Consider the following 16266-nt stretch of genomic DNA (forward strand, 5'->3'; position numbering starts at 1 on the left):
TACTGTATGAATACTCACAACACTACGCCTCACTATTTTGAAACGGAAAAGACCCACTCTTTGTGTTACCAAACCCTTCGACAATTCTACTTTAAAATTTGTATCAATTCCATTGCTTTATTTAGATTTAAATGCAATATTACGTTTCAAAACAATTTTTGGACGGCTTTCTAGTGTAACGATTTTTAGTCTATCATTCAGAGCAAAGGCTCCCTTATGATAAATTCCACCAAAAAACTACCGAATTTAAGGAATGAAGTTCAGAAACATTTTAGAAAGAATGAGCACAATTATGAAAACGAGGCTGTCACTCGATCGTCGCAAAGCTAGGTAATGGAGGTTTGGTAACACAAAGCATAATCATAATTAGTCAGCCCTTAATGTTTTCATTGAACGAATGATGACAACAAATACTGTAATTCAATATGTACAAATTTATTTCATTGGATGATATTGCGAAAGGACAAAACAAATGTTTACATACAAGCGCCATAGTGTACATCACTATGGAAACAGATAAACAAAAGAGTTCTATCCTGTCTTCGAAATGTCCGTAGTTTCGGTCGAAAAACCATCATTATTATGCGTCTATATATTGCGAAAAATAAATAATATCACAGATAAAATTGTTACGCACATGGAGGATTCCAGTTTTCCGTATCTAACCCCGAAATTGATTGGGGAGATCGTCTGAATGTTTGTTACGGAACTAAATGTCAAATTTATTATTAGAATAGCCCTACAATCTTTGTCCTGCTCATCTCTTGAAATGGATGAAGAGTCCTCCACACGCCTCCGTACAAGGTTGTATGCAACAGTTGATAATAAGAGCGTAGACCTTCTGGCAGAGTCCGCAGTTGATCTCGAAAACTTTCATGCATGGGGTGATGAACCAGATGTGGTAGAAAGCAATGTAGGCGAACTCACAGCCCCATTCCGCTGCAATACAGATTCCACAGAAGAGAGTGAGGAGCTTGTAGCAGAGTCCCTTCCAGCACTCGAAGCATGTGTAGGACAGCTTCCAGACACAGTCGATACTGTGGGTACCATCGGGCTCACCAAGAACATCGTTGAACAGGAGTGTCTGTAAAAATTAGAAAGAGATATACTTTAGAATCAAAACAATATAAATCAGTTATATCTTACATTTTATCTATTTATTTATCTAATTAATCAAAACGTCATTGCCAGGTTTATTGAAATTTCCTGAATGGTAACATAGCAACAAGATTCACATGAGCATGATATACGCCGATAAATCTGGCGAATTTCTTCTTTAAAACCTTTTATTTTTGAGTAATTCAAAATAGATAAACGGCTATTAAAAAACCAATTTTGACATAGCTCATAATGAACAGCGACCGCACACAGAATTACAAATTACAATTGTTTATATATATATATATAACAAAAGCAAACGAAAACTTGTTTTTTGTTTGTTTGTTTGTTTTTGTTTTCGTTTGTTATTTTACACAAATAATTAAATCACTTCAATTTTTTAGCTCAATATTTTTTTTTATATAAACTTAACCAACTTAAATGCTCGATGTCTTTATTTGCTTGTATGTCGACGGTCACATCTTGTAAGGTATTATTTATATTTTTAACATACTTTATTTTGTATAAAACGTGCATGACCAGTGTAATATTGATATTAGTTCTTAAAGCAATCATAAAGCCATTTCATATATCAAAATGAAATCATGTGTGTTCTAATTTTCAAATTTAAAATAATACAAGGAAATTTGAAATAAAAAGTAACTTACCCCCAAATGGCTGTTGAGTCCATTGGGATCCCTGGCAACTAAATCAACTGCTTCATCAGCCATTGTGTTTGGATGAGCTACCTCCTACAAGCAACAGTGGTCTGTGGAAAGTGGATTAGGACTGACCCACAGTGGTCAACGTCGGTCTATAATACCTACCGGTCTTCTGGTTGCGTAGGGACACGATACAATTTCGACCAATCAGATATCAGACTGACCCCTTAGTTAACTGTTCATTGATATACGGTAAATATTAGGATCAACATTTAAATCAATTTACATTGCTTAAGGGCTGGACATTAGAAGGACATTGTCAATATGTGCTATTGACCATTGCATTGATTGTCCGAGGAATAGTTTGAATATACCATAATGTTTTGTGGTGTTGTATGGAAACGAGATCCAAATATAACACCTAGCCAAATGGAAGCTATAAACACTGTATAATATGAGAAGTAGTTTATTCTGAATCTATATTTTTGTTTATAAATCGGAAAAGTCTAGTCAAGGAATATTGAATAGATGAATATATGGACATGTTTATTTCAGACGAGTCATAACAATGACAATAATGTTTATATTGTATCCACTTATTTTTCATAGTTCCATTTCTACACTTTTGAATTCTTGTTTCGTGAGCACGTATTGGGTCTCCTTCGACATATTACACCAAATCAACCGAAACTTTGACTTCTGATAACATAAACAAACCACTCCGACACTCTTGACCTGGAAAACTTGACCAAACTATCGACTTATAATGATCCAATTTTATCTCGTCTAAACATTTTCTATTTCTGTCAATATAACTTATATTAAAAGGGTTAAGGATCCTCAACACTTACATGTACTAAAATTACTTCTAAGTTTTAACACTAACTTTACTTATACGATACTCAATAAAGGTCGACGGAAGATAATATAAATCGAAAGTCTGATACTGATAAAGACAACTTGACTGGTGAACACATGACATATAATTTGAATTCAGTTTAAGAGCAGAGCTTTAGCCAAACCGCGCACATGTATACAAGTAGTTGTTTGTTTCGGACATTTGGTCTTATCGCTTTTTTTATTATTATTTGCGTTATTTCGGTATGTATGCCTACCGTCTGTTCGTTCACAACAAAACAAAAAGACCATATGATCGGAACCACAGGCGTTTGGCTCTGTGGACATTTTCTCTCTATATATATATGTAATGCTCAGTAATATAATTATATATAGAGAAAATGTTTATAGAGCCAAATGCCTGTGATCGGAACAAGTTACCATGCACAAACAAGTCATGTCGTTGCAATATAAATTTTAAGAAATAGTATAAACGAATATATACGAATTACAAGTATACAGACTCAGTAATTCCAGCTTCTAGTATCAGACAGCGATGACGATATCATGATTATAATCTTATTTGCAATATAACAAAGTTAAAACGATTTACTACGTACTGTAATCATGTTTCGTTTGCTAACTATTTACCATCTAATCTTGTTTGTTTGTTTGTTTGATTATTTTAACGTCCTATTAACAGCCAGGGTCATGTAAGGACGGCCTTTCATGTGCGATGTGGATTTGGGAGACTGCGGTATGCTCGTGTTGTCTACACGAATCGAGTCTTGCCTCAGAATACACATAAGATGTAGGCTACTCATTTATATTGATACCATGATTATGGTCGTTTATTTATCAACAAACCTTAGAATATAACCATCATTTACTTGTGAAAACAATACTGTAACATCACATGTATGTATAAAACAGGTTAGAAGACGAGAGAACTTTACCATTTTGTGAAGATATTATTGCGTCAAAAGTGTATTTTATTTTTAAATATATTGGGTATTGTGCAATGTTTTATGTGAACATTTTGAAAGTATGTCTTCAGATAACCAGGTTATCTCTTTAATGAATTGTGATGTTTACAAGTTAGTCTTGTTAAATATATCTTCTTAGCGATGAGGAGAAGGCGATCTCTATTATGGTAATGATAACCTATTGTTATTATAACTGAAAAGGTTGTTATATTCACATATAGTGTCCATAATTTTAGTATATTCGTGTCTCGTAAGCCTGGCATTTTTACTACTAATATTTTTAATTGTATATGATGTGTAAAATATTTGACACGTCAATAAATTATATCACTATTCATGGAAAAAAAATGGTCAATTGTTAGTGGATAAACAAAATCGTGACCGTTAATCATGACGGTGACGGAGAAACAGGAACATCATTTACAACATTATCAAATGATAAATAGCAAAACGATAAACTTATAAGTATATGATATAATCTTATAACTGCGAATTGATGATATTTATCTCTCGTTACAAACTGAAGACAAGTCATTATCATTAATATAATAATGGATTTTAACTGAACATATCACAATTGACTAATTTTATTTATTTTTCAATACCGTATGTGATAAAAAAAATGTTATGTAGATACTGGTTAATCGCCTACTTGACTCAGCCTATTACTACGATCTATGTCACCGGCTATTTAAGTCAGTTTCTGTCGGCGTTTAAGAAAACGTTATACCTCTGATTAATACTAACTTATCTTTAGCGTTGTAAGTCCACTATCTCACTTTTTTGTTGTCATTTAATTTTAAAATGTAATTTACAACCTCATTTTGTACATTAACTGTTAAAACTATTGAAACCAACAAGTCACTAATTATAACTAAACATATGCCACGAGGATGATGAAGATGATGATGATTATATGATAATGGTGATGATTATGACGACGATGAAATTATATTAAACATGGATATCCGTTTGTAAATTGCGTTTGGTGTGAAACAGATCATTGGTTCTGACTTTTGGTCTCCAGAGCAATACTATGTTTTATCTTGTAGTATCGTGCCATACGTTACAAGGGTGTTTGTATCACTATATGCCACTGTGGATTAGCCTTTGTTTGTGGTATTGTTACAGGTTGTAACAGTAATACCGATTTAGGGTGCTCGGTTCTCCAGTAACAAGATTATACGAGTTCTTTCTCGTTACCGAACTAATCAGATTAAGATTACACAAGAGCCGTGGCTAAGTAGAAGAAAGACAGTTCAAAAAATCTTAATATCGTCTCATACAGACAATGAAATCCGAGATAATATACCGTAAGGTAGATGATCTAATTCAAGATGAATGAAACACACATTGGAAATATATTTGATTGATATGGTTATGTTTGATTTCAAGAACTAAAAGGTTAATATACTTATCATATTGTAGAAAGTAACAAAAATCAAAATAAATTATATGTGTTTAATAAATCAAAGTCAGATGGGAAATCTCAACAGATATGAATTAGATAATGTTAAAACATAAATTGTTTTGTGTTATTTATTACAAATTTTAATCAAAATAAAAATAGTTTATGATAAATAATATGGTGATGCATTAGTGTTAGATGATACTCTGTCACCCTCATTAGAGCATTACCACACGGTGTCTCTCTTACAATAAGCTAAAAATTCGAAAAAGTGTATAATGAAATTAAAACAAAGCCCTAAATTTACAATTAGTACCAAAAGGAGAAAAGAAGTACACAAGAATCGAAGACATTAATATTTTAGACAGTATCTGTATTCGTTCTTGAATAGGTAGGCGCAAAATTACGTTTCTTTTTTAGGATCGTGGAATGTTACAGGATTCACAGAACTATGAACCCTGCATGACGTAAATACATAAGATGTCCTGGTCTGACTGCACACAGAGTACTATAGGTGAGAAACGGCAAATTAAGATTTGGTGTCAATAATTCGGAATACAATGTGCTAATGACTGTATTACACGTCCAAACACATCACAGGTACAATTTTATACCAGTTTGTTAATCGATCATGCCAGTGTGCCATCCTGGTTCTATAGACCTACTAGGATATAAATCCGTTCAGACTTGTTGGTGTTTAAAGCAGGTTATTTTCAACAAAGTGTTTTAACAAAAGCTGATATATCAGACTTTTAGTATAACTTTAAGATGAATAATGCGTCGTCTTCATTTTCTGGCTCATTTGGTATGTACTTTTTACCGGGCGGTGTTTATTGTTTGTAACTCAATTACACATTTCAGCATTTATTTGATCCAGCAATAGCAGCATTATATTTAGTTCATATCATGATATACGACATATCTGTTATCATTTATAGCGTAACACACACATAAAATTCCCTTGGTTATTGATGGTAATTCAATAAGATGTTATGTCTTGTAATGGCCAACACTATCACGAAAATGTTTTACGATGAACACATTAGCCTACCCAATGAATATAATGGGTTGTTTTTTTTTCAATAAAGAGATTTCCAAAATTTATATAATTTCTTGTGAAACATCTAGTTTCGCATAAAGTTTGACCATTAAAGTTTAACCATCACTGTTATTTCTTAGCGCCTCCCGCCCTTCCCCTTCCCTTTTAATTTTTTATTTACTCTGTATATATACATAAAACAAAATCGTCATCTTAAATGTTTTGACATTACAAACATTGATAATTATAAAACTAATGATTTTTCGCCATCTTATCTTATAGATAGACCCGTGTACAAAAAATAATCATCTTTAATGTTTTGACATTACAAACATTGAATATTATAAAACTAATGATTTTTCGCCATCTTATCTTATAGATAGCCCCGTGTACAATAGAAACCCAATCATATTCTTAAATGTTTTGACAGTACAATGACAATTATAAAACTAAATGATGTTTCGCCATCTTATTTTATAAATAGACCCGTGTACAAGAAAAACCCAAAATCATCATCTTAAATGTTTATCTTATGTCATATTGACAGTACAATGACAATTATAAAACTTATGATTTTTCGCCATCTTATTTTATAAATAGACCCGTGTACAATGAAAACAAAATCATAATCTTAAATGTTTTGACAATACAATGATGAAAGTTTGTATAAATCTATTTTCCTCACATATTTTTGAGATATTTAGAATAACCCACACCCCTAGAATAAAAACCAATGTCCTTGATTCTGGTGTGGTCAACGTTGGTGCCATATACTGTTGTGGCAACCCAGCCAATGTTTATAGCGCTTTTCTTTACATATTACCTTATTACGTCCAAAGGCCTTCGGCCCTAATCCTTTCTTAACACAAACCTTTGAATGAACATTGTATTATGGCTAAAGAACATTGTTTACATGAATGGGTATATTGTAAATCTTTCAGAGTTATAATGCAATACTAAGGTGGTAAAATATCTCCCTATATATAGCCAGATAGATAGGGATTGACCAATTTATTGGGATATTTCACGGATTCGGTAACATTAGACTTGTTGTATGATATTTAACGCACATTTTAAACATTTGGTGAATTATAAGCATTTAAGCTTAAACTGTGTCTAATTCTATAAGGGGATGGAAAAGAATTTTGAAGCCGAATTATAATTTGTAACTAGTGTCTATAACTTCAAATAAAATGCATATGGGAAAGTTTATTGGTTTTGAATTTAGATCATTTTCTAAAGGCTACGTGGTTGTTGTTTTTTTTTAAATTAATTTATCTTTTTAATTTTGGATTACTACAAGGTTCAATTCTTAGTCCATTATATTTTTATTAAAAAATACCGAAAAATTAATCGTCTTCTTTTTTTTCTTTTTTTTTCCTGACGTTATTTAAGATTGACAGCATATGCTCAAAACATAATTTGGCCTAGCTGTTGCGTTAGACTATACACCAGTACTTCCTGTCGGTCTCTCTTCTATTCTTTGATTTTTTACTTTCGATATAGTCTTTGACAATGCCAGAAATCGATCTCTACGAGACATCGTTAACCACTTAACCTGAATATGGTTTCACTGCTGTGCTGTGGTAACCTACACTCCCTTGGTCAATTATTTTCCGGTGGTCAGTTAACCTATAACCTAAATATTGGGTCTGTTGACACACGTGTCCAGATTGGTCCATGTTGGTATTCCAATGTTGACTACAACGTCAGTCGTTGTCAAACGCGAAGAGTAGTAATGTATAACAAATAATGTTCGTCTTAAACATGAATCGTTTTGAAGTGATACCATTATTATTTCCTTTATTTCCTCCAATATGGAAGGGTTTACAGAAAACAATAAGTTGATAAATGAGGAAACATTTTAACATACACACGTTACTCAACATATACATATCAATACAAGAAAACATAGAAAGGAATATATTCAACTACATTTCGCCATTTTCTAGTAGTGGCAAACACACATGATGGACAATGCTTATAACAATTAATTACAAACATATATAGATGAGCCATTATAAATGATACATGCGGTTTGTAATAACAAATATATACGTATTAAAAGTCTATATCTAAGACTAGCATAAAAACATCATATTACATAGACTCTAGAGTTAACAAGATTTAGTATACATATAACTTCAGTTACAGTTAATATGATTTAGTATTATCCTAATTTGACGAATTTCATTTTTATATAGCTATGCAGAATTTTAAAAAAAATAACGAACAGCTCATGTAACACTTTTCTGTAAAATAAATCATGAAAAAAATCTGGAAGACCTATAGACTTGTTGTTGGGCTTGTATTTGTATCTTATTGAAATAAATGGCTAACAAGCATGTTAATATGAATGACCTTAATATTCATTCAAGGTCACAGAGGTTTGAAAAAAAACCTAAAGTGGTGAAACGGCTTGTGAAGTTCTGGCCGGTCTAGAGACCTGATATTGGACCTGTACCATGTTGACATAAAAGGCTACCAAGTTTGTTAGTATGTATGACTTTGACCTTCATTCAAGGTACCAGGGCCTAAAACACCTTAAACAACTTCTCGTCAAGTTTTGGAAAGCCTAGAGATCAGACATTGGACCGGTAGCATGCTGAGGTAAAGGGCTACCAAGTTTGTTAATTGTTGGTGAAAAGCCCGTCAAATTGTTCAATGTCAATTTCTAGTGTTATTTTTTTATTTGTATGTCTTGTTCCTTGTTCTTTGTCTTGTCTTGTCTTGTAATGAACAATGTCAAATTATTGAATCTGAGAAGTATATAACACACTGTGTATAAATCGATCACTTTGTCTGTAATGTATCGTAGATTTACGTATTTAACGGCCCAGATTTAAACTTTCTCACAACAGAATTTAAGCTGATTAATAGTAGTGATATTGGTGATATGTACAGGTTCTCGTCCGGCTCTCACTGGCTTTAGACAAACATTTCTGTGTTTTGTTTTGTGAATGAAAACTTGGACCGGGTATATGCGTTAGGCACATACGGGGTAACCACGTTTGTTTTAACCTTCGTACATTTACCAACATATCATTAATTAATGTAATTATTCTACATGTATTATAAATGTTTCACATCCACCTATTGTATTTTAAGAATATAACTATTTGTACATTTATTCAATATTCGTTGCCTCTTCTCTCGGTAGAACACCCTCATAGTTTGATTTCGGACTGGTCAGTTTTGCGCCATACTGTTGTGGCAACCCAGCCAATGTTTATAGTGCTTTTCTTTACATATTACGTCCAGAGGCCTTCGACCATAAGCCTTTCTTAACACATAAACGTTTATTATACAATGTACATTCTTACCAAGGAGTCGAGATACAAGGTCGAGTAGACAACATACCAATCATGGTTACTATACGATTTCCTATATCGCGGTCAGCTTCACAGAAAAAAAATCTAAACCATAATTTTACAATTTTCCTAATATCATTGAAATAATTTGACTTGTATGGTTACTTCTTTGAGGACGTCAGTGTTGAGAATAATTGGGTTTTGATTTTGTTTATGTTCTTGGTCAGGATTTCGGTTGGGGGAGAAGGCCGGAGTACTCGGATAAAATACACAAACCCAATTCATGTCTTATGTGTTACTTGACCAACATGTTTTAGTCTGGTTTATTGCGTCATTAAACTTATTTTCTTACTTAGAACATCAAGTTTCAAAAAATCAGATTGACATGTCATTTTAAGAGAGCTTTCGGTCTACCAAGCATGAGCAGCAAAAATACTCTTGGAGTAAACTAGATAGCAGCAAGTTTTTGTCAGACATCTGCGCCAATTCAATATACAGTCCAAACACAATTTCATTTTACAATTTCAAGAATACAGTCCTCCATGATACCGATTTTCCTCAAAGGTGATTTCGAAGACCGAAAACTAATAATTCACAAAACAAAATCTTTGTTCAAAACCCATAACTTTTATGGACTACAATATATCCCCAAAATATTTAAGACATATATAGCATTTAGAATATGTAGTGTTTTCCTTACAAATTGTCGGTTCCGTTTAGTCTAAGTTTCCTCTGACATTGACTCCATACTTCGACATTTTTTTTTACATCTATTAGTCATAATGCACAAGCCAAAGGAAAGTGTGTTATTATTTGTTTATCAATGACATGCTAAAACTTTAGTTATGGAAGTAATCATTTATACAGTTTAATATGACCGAAGTCAGAAGGTTGTTGCATCGTGTCAAAAATCCCTGAAACAAAGACCAAAACAATAGTTCGTTATTCAAATCACTTTCAAATCTAGTCAGGATGTTCCGAATTCAAGACTGATATACCCATCTCTCGGTATATCTTGAATAACTTTGTTTATTACACTTATGAACTATTAGCTTATCAGATGTTTGTTTTTATTTAGATAGAATTGTTTACCTGTGATAGGTAGCACATAGCACCGTTTACATTCTTTGACAGCTTAACGAAATTTTGATGGTAATTTCAGGTGAATGAACTTCAAACTCATAAACAAAGGCGACTTTAAACCATTACGCGTAGTATATGATAGAAAAGACCAAGGGTTCTTCTAATTTATGTAGTGGAAAAAGACAGACAAATGTTGCATTTTTAAACACACAGACGTGCAGACGGATAAAAAAGCTTATTTAACAAAAGAAATGGACGGATGATTGTGTGTCAGCCATAATCAAGCAACCAACCAAACGGACGGATGGACAGATGTGAGTACAAACAAATTGTCACAAGTGGATCGGAGACGTGAGAAGGTGCCTGTCAAATCATAATCAAGCACCAAACGGACGGATAGACAGAATTGAGTACAAACAAATTGCCACAACAAGTGGAACGGAGATATGAGAAGAGGGTAAAATAAACGATAATCCCGAAACGGATATGTGCTGTTTTGAGTTTGCGCAATTTCGCTTTCTGGTCTTTATTTATCAATTGGAAGTCTGTTGAGATTAACAAGGTGTTATACTGTCTTGGTAGATTATAACAGAGGGCAATTTAACACCATATTAACCGACTCAAGGTTTTTTATGATGATATTAGCGAATTATGGAGTCCGATTTAAAATATAAATAGAATTATTCGATAAACATGTTGATTACAAGAAGAAAAATGGTCTTAGGACACCACCCTGAGGAACTCAGAACTTAGGCAATGTCAATGTCACATGCGCAATATTAACCTGGTTGTGATGTATAAATCAAAGTAAAAAATCACTAGGTGTTTCTATATAAAAGAAATAATGTGACGATATGGAAAAATATTAACACCAATGTGGTCATGTGATATTCAATGAGAACAGTGGCAACATATATATACTATATATATCTGATATTTCTGAGCTGAATGGAATACGAACACTTTGGGTTTTCTTCACGTAGATATACGTTTTGAGTACAATAAACAGCTGAACAGACAGCATTTTCACCAGAGCGTAGTACAAAGTACAAAAGTGAACAACTGAAGTAACGAATGCGAAAATACATACAGTATATATATGGTTTATTTTCACACATCACTAAAACGTAAATAATTCGCTTGAGCAAAATAATGAAATGGCGCGTTTTAAGAACATGTATTTGTGATATGAGATGAAGTCATTTAATTATTATTTAATTATACATTGAAATATTTTCATTTTTTATAGTTAGTACTTTTTTGTTTATGTTATATATATATCATACATGCGATTTATAACGTAACATTGACAACGCTTCACATTTACACTTTGTCCAAGGCCTCAGTTAGCATGTGTAGGATTAGTTTTTAATCGGTAAATAAGTGCTTGAATGTCTATACAATAGATTTAATGGCATAGCTTACATGGTAATTAACAAAGAATTTGTCAAATTACATCCTTTCGAAAAGCGTTTTACAAAAACACTCACTTTTTAAAAACAATTATAATACCATGTTCGAACTAGACACGACAAAAAATGGTCAGAACGGAGCCAATTAAGGTTTATTTATTGAGTTAAAGCGAACAATGCTGATAAATCAGTGGTCAGTGTATGTAGTGGACAGTGGTCAATACAGGTTGTACAGCTATAATTAGACCATTCACCCGTGACATTTACCGTAACTGCCGTTAGTCAATTTTAGGTTGTCGTTGACAACAGTTACTAACAATTGGCGCTAGTACTAGTATAAACTAAAAGTAGTTTCGCTCGTGTAGTGTCAGTTTGCAGTCGGCTCTCCTAGGATTAACATCGCCGTAAAAACTTATAAACTACAGCCATGTCTGACGACGCCGTTGATTTAGTTGCTAGGGATCCCAACTCCCTCAACAGCCATTTGGGGGTAAGTTTGCTTTTTTCTGTATTTTTGTGTTTTTTTTTTAGTTTGTATATTAATGATTTAATGTTTAAAATTAAGTTGTAAACCTTTTGAGTATTTTTGAATGATTTCGAGTGACTTTAACACATAGCGAGAAATACTTCAACAAAGATGACAATATATTTTTTTTTGTTTTTAATGCACTTAGATAAAGATATTGAGAACATTGTTCATTTTCAACATTTAATCAATTCTTTAAGAATATTCATAAAGTAACATGTTAAGACTTGTTATTTGGTCAAACGATTTTTTTTTTTTATTTTTCCGATGGTAAAAAATGACAGTTTTTAAAAACATTTTCAATGCTTCTTAATTAAATTACATAATTAGTATTCAAAGTTTCAAATGTCGTTTAGTTCAAGCAGCATTAGAATCTGTAGAATGGCGTTGATGATTAAAATGTTTGATAAATCGATGTTACCATAGAGAGTGTAAACAAATCTGACAGATCTAAATCAATTAGGCGCTTGACCAAGTTTTCTAGAAAAACTGACTCGACATTTACAAAACCTTTACAAACTTTGCAAATCCTTCTCTGAGTTGATTAGCCAGAGTTTAATGTATCTTCGAATAATTCTAAATCACTGAACATATATAAATGACTATATTATGAATTCCTATAATGATATAAAAACAACAATTCACCTCTGTGTTTGACGAAACTTGTCCTTGGAAACGGCGGCTTATGATAAAGTTGTTTATAATAAGGTGAAGTGTGTGTGTGTGTGGGGGGGGGGGGGGGGTGAAAAACAAATACACAAAGTTATCTTAATAACTGTATCAATTTACCAATTTGTTATTATTTATTGGTGTATTTTAATTTTTACAGACACTCCTGTTCAACGATGTCCTTGGTGAGCCCGATGGTACCCACAGTATCGACTGTGTCTGGAAGCTGTCCTACACATGCTTCGAGTGCTGGAAGGGACTCTGCTACAAGCTTCTCACTCTCTTCTGTGGAATCTGTATTGCAGCGGAATGGGGCTGTGAGTTCGCCTACATTGCTTTCTACCACATCTGGTTCATCACCCCATGCATGAAGGTCTGCGAGATCAACTGCGGACTCTGCCAGAAGCTCTATGCCACAGTCATCAACTGCTGCATAGTACCGTGTACGGAGGCGCTTGGTGGACTCTTCATCCACTTCAAGCGATAGTCCTCCTAAAATCACAACAAGGCCACTTTCGAACAACTTTTATAATACTAACGCTGAGTCTAAAATGTGAACGCCTTGGATATGAAAATCATCGTCTGACCACCAAGCATAAATACTTTCCAGGACAAACAAAATAGAATCGGACAACTATACCCGGTAACGCATACACTCCGATCTCTAATATTAGAAGTGATTTCATTGAATGCTTCTCCTGTAACGCGCAATACCATTTGACTTTTTCCGGTACGCGTTCAGTGTCTAATTATTTTTACACTTTATTTTTCTGTCAAATTAAGTTTATATATTTATTAAAATGTCTGTGTCATAATATGATATTTATATTGATATTAAAATATGTTATCAACTTATTATCTGTGTTTCCTTTTGTAATTTTGTATCTCAGAGTTACTTCCCTTCGTTCCATTCAGTCAATTTGAAACAAAGGACGATAACAAAAGGGGAGATAACTCGACCACAATAAATCTGTCGCAACTCTACTCGATACAATTATTCTCTAAGATATCTTTTATTCCCTGGATTGTATTATCTATTCTATGAGCCTGCGTTGATTTCAAATTTATTTATATTAAATCAAGTTGTATAAGGTTTATAAAAGATATACATTTTTAAATATTTCAATCCACAACGAATACATATTAATCAGTCATTTCATTATTATTTATTTATTTCATTAAATTACATACACTGCATTTTTAACTGTTTTACGAATTCGGTATTAACGTGAAGCTCGTAGCTTGTACAACCCAGGAAAAATTACACAAGTCAAACCTGTCTATAAAGACCATCCGATAGACAGAGGAAAACACGTAATACACAGGTTGAATTGTGTTGCGATAGGTCGTTTGGGGCCCTAGAAAAATGATCCTATTAAGCAGGTGGTCATTTTACAGAGGTGACCGCTAATGCAGGTTTAACCGTATATATGTGGTAAACAAAATTGTTTCATTACACAAGCAGGGTCCGTCATGTTTTACAGGTCCAGATTTAAACACAAAACAAATTGAAAATCACGGTCATATTATAATGAGTTTATTTCAGTGCAAAACAGCATATGGAATACCGATATGTATCATGATATAATGCCATTGAAATTCTAAAATTTACAAAAACACACTTTGTTGATTTCATTGAATGATCTGGACAGTGCATGAAATGTAATACTATGGTTGTTTATAGACCTTATCCATGAAACCGTTCGAATAGATTTCGTATGTCATTTAGAATCGTGGCAAAATTATGTTTAAAGATGCTCCACCGCTGACAAATGGTATTTTTTTCTCTATCAAAAACAGGAACAGACGATTTAGTATTTTTCTTCAGTTACAAAAGTTACTTACTTTACATAATTACCACGTTTGAAAAGTTTAAGCTTCTAATTTTACTTCAACATAAAAATATTAAAAACAATTAATTCCATCCCGAAAAAATTCCGAGGCACTATGTCCTATATGGAATGAAGTACTGATTGCGCATGCACCTAATAATGAGTACCGTTTATGCTCTGTCGGCGGTGGAGCAATTTTGTAATTAGCATTTTTAAAATACTACTTTTCGTTTTAAAGAAGTTTGACGCAGCACAAATTTCATGCCTGAGTATAGACATGACTTTCTGAATACAGACACATGTACATTGAAAGGCACTAATAATTTGCAACTGTCAATATGTCGAGTTGAATGAAAAGGGTTTGGGTTTTAATAGTTTAACGTCCCTTTAACAGACAGGGTCATGTGCCAGGTTTGTTGATGGAGGAAAGCCAGAGTACCAGGAGAAAACCACATGGTATTCGAACTCGGGATCCAAGGTGGACTTATGGTAATATGTCGAGACATCTCATTCGGCCACCGCGGCCCCGAACGAAAAGATCTGCAAGCATGATAAATGAAATAAGTTTATAAAGGTTGCAGGGTCGAAAATTAGAATTACATGCACTAAATACATAAAGCTCGGATTAAAGGTCGTTATGGCAATGAATTTGGTATTTCATAGAGCATACAAGATGGCTTATATTAGTTACACAGTCTGTTAGTGACATAATACGGAAAAACATTGGGACTAAAATGTATTTAAAAATAATAATGCTACAATAGTACCAGGTAATATTAACATGACTGGAGTATAGCTTGTCGTTAAGCACTGGAAATACTTTGCATAATTGATGAAATGATCATCATTGATTTATTGGACCATTTACATAAACACACACACGGATTATCATTGAATATCAGAACAGTTACGGTCAACATGTGACGGTATTAATATTGCATTCTTGATACATTGCGAGTGTGTGAGTTGAATTCATAAATAAAAGAGGCCCCGACTCTCTGCTTCTGCACAGGGCGCGAGTCCAAACTCATGTAGAGCAGTTGAAGATGTCGACCGCTTTTCGGTGATATTCCTCTGGGTACTCCGGCTTTCCTCCTCCTCCTCCTTCGCCTGGTACGTCGTTGATAAAACCATGGCCCGGCCGAATAGTGCAAACCAAACCATAATATTCAATAAAATATTATTGTTAATTAATTTTTAATTAAGGAGTTTTTTTGGGTTTTTTCGTTGGTTTAGCGATATATGGCCGTTTGAAATCTCCCTTTTCAAACAAAATCGCATGACTCTGAGGTTTACTTCAAAAGTCCGTCCATCTTTGCATATAACAGTTATTTAGGACCAATTTCACGAGCATTCCTAAACTTTACGAAATTCCTTAAAAGTTAAAAAATTACTGAAAGTTA

The 16266-nt window shown here is 33.3% G+C and overlaps 2 protein-coding genes across 2 annotated transcripts; one reads left to right on the top strand and one right to left on the bottom strand.

Annotated features, from left to right (window-relative positions):
• Positions 1 to 419: 419 nt before the first annotated feature.
• LOC138336296 (caveolin-1-like) lies at positions 420 to 1920 on the bottom strand. Its single transcript, XM_069285728.1, has 2 exons — positions 1767 to 1920; positions 420 to 1084 (listed from the first exon to the last, which is right to left on the bottom strand). Exons 1-2 carry the CDS (start codon positions 1827 to 1829, stop codon positions 758 to 760), a joined length of 390 nt encoding a protein of 129 aa, XP_069141829.1. The 5' UTR covers positions 1830 to 1920; the 3' UTR covers positions 420 to 757.
• Positions 1921 to 12185: 10265 nt separating this feature from the next.
• On the top strand, positions 12186 to 13887 carry LOC138336272 (caveolin-1-like). The gene is made up of 2 exons (XM_069285687.1): positions 12186 to 12326; positions 13192 to 13887. Exons 1-2 carry the CDS (start codon positions 12264 to 12266, stop codon positions 13516 to 13518), a joined length of 390 nt encoding a protein of 129 aa, XP_069141788.1. The 5' UTR covers positions 12186 to 12263; the 3' UTR covers positions 13519 to 13887.
• The last annotated feature ends 2379 nt before the right edge of the window (positions 13888 to 16266 follow it).

This window comes from Argopecten irradians, chromosome 12 (assembly GCF_041381155.1).
Source record: "Argopecten irradians isolate NY chromosome 12, Ai_NY, whole genome shotgun sequence".
In the NCBI taxonomy this organism is placed as follows: domain Eukaryota; kingdom Metazoa; phylum Mollusca; class Bivalvia; order Pectinida; family Pectinidae; genus Argopecten; species Argopecten irradians.